At 65.2% G+C, this 221-nt stretch overlaps 1 protein-coding gene across 1 annotated transcript in view; it reads left to right on the forward strand.

The window, feature by feature from the left end:
• Window positions 1-45: 45 nt before the first annotated feature.
• ILK (integrin-linked kinase) overlaps window positions 46-221 on the forward strand; it is a gene marked incomplete at its 5' end in the record, with an annotated part of 1,175 nt that continues 999 nt past the window's right edge. The window contains one exon of the mRNA XM_009576406.1: window positions 46-167. Coding sequence (XP_009574701.1) covers window positions 46-167 — 122 coding nt within the window. The remainder of the gene's footprint in view (window positions 168-221) is intronic.

A 221-nucleotide genomic window follows, 5' to 3' on the forward strand; every position in this document is an offset into this window, starting at 1 on the left:
CCCCCCCCCGCCCCACTTACCCTCATGCCACCTCCCTCCCTGCAGACTTTGTGGTGGACCAGATGCAGGCAGTGAAATTCGCCTTTGACATTGCGCGGGGCATGGCCTTCCTGCACACGTTGGAGCCCCTCATTCCACGCCACCACCTCAACAGCCGCAGCATCATGGTGAGTGTCGGCGTGGCACGGCCCAGCCCTTCCTCCTGCAGGCTGGGGCAGGGC

This window comes from Fulmarus glacialis, unplaced genomic scaffold, assembly GCF_000690835.1.
Source record: "Fulmarus glacialis isolate BGI_N327 unplaced genomic scaffold, ASM69083v1 scaffold40230, whole genome shotgun sequence".
In the NCBI taxonomy this organism is placed as follows: Eukaryota; Metazoa; Chordata; class Aves; order Procellariiformes; family Procellariidae; genus Fulmarus; species Fulmarus glacialis.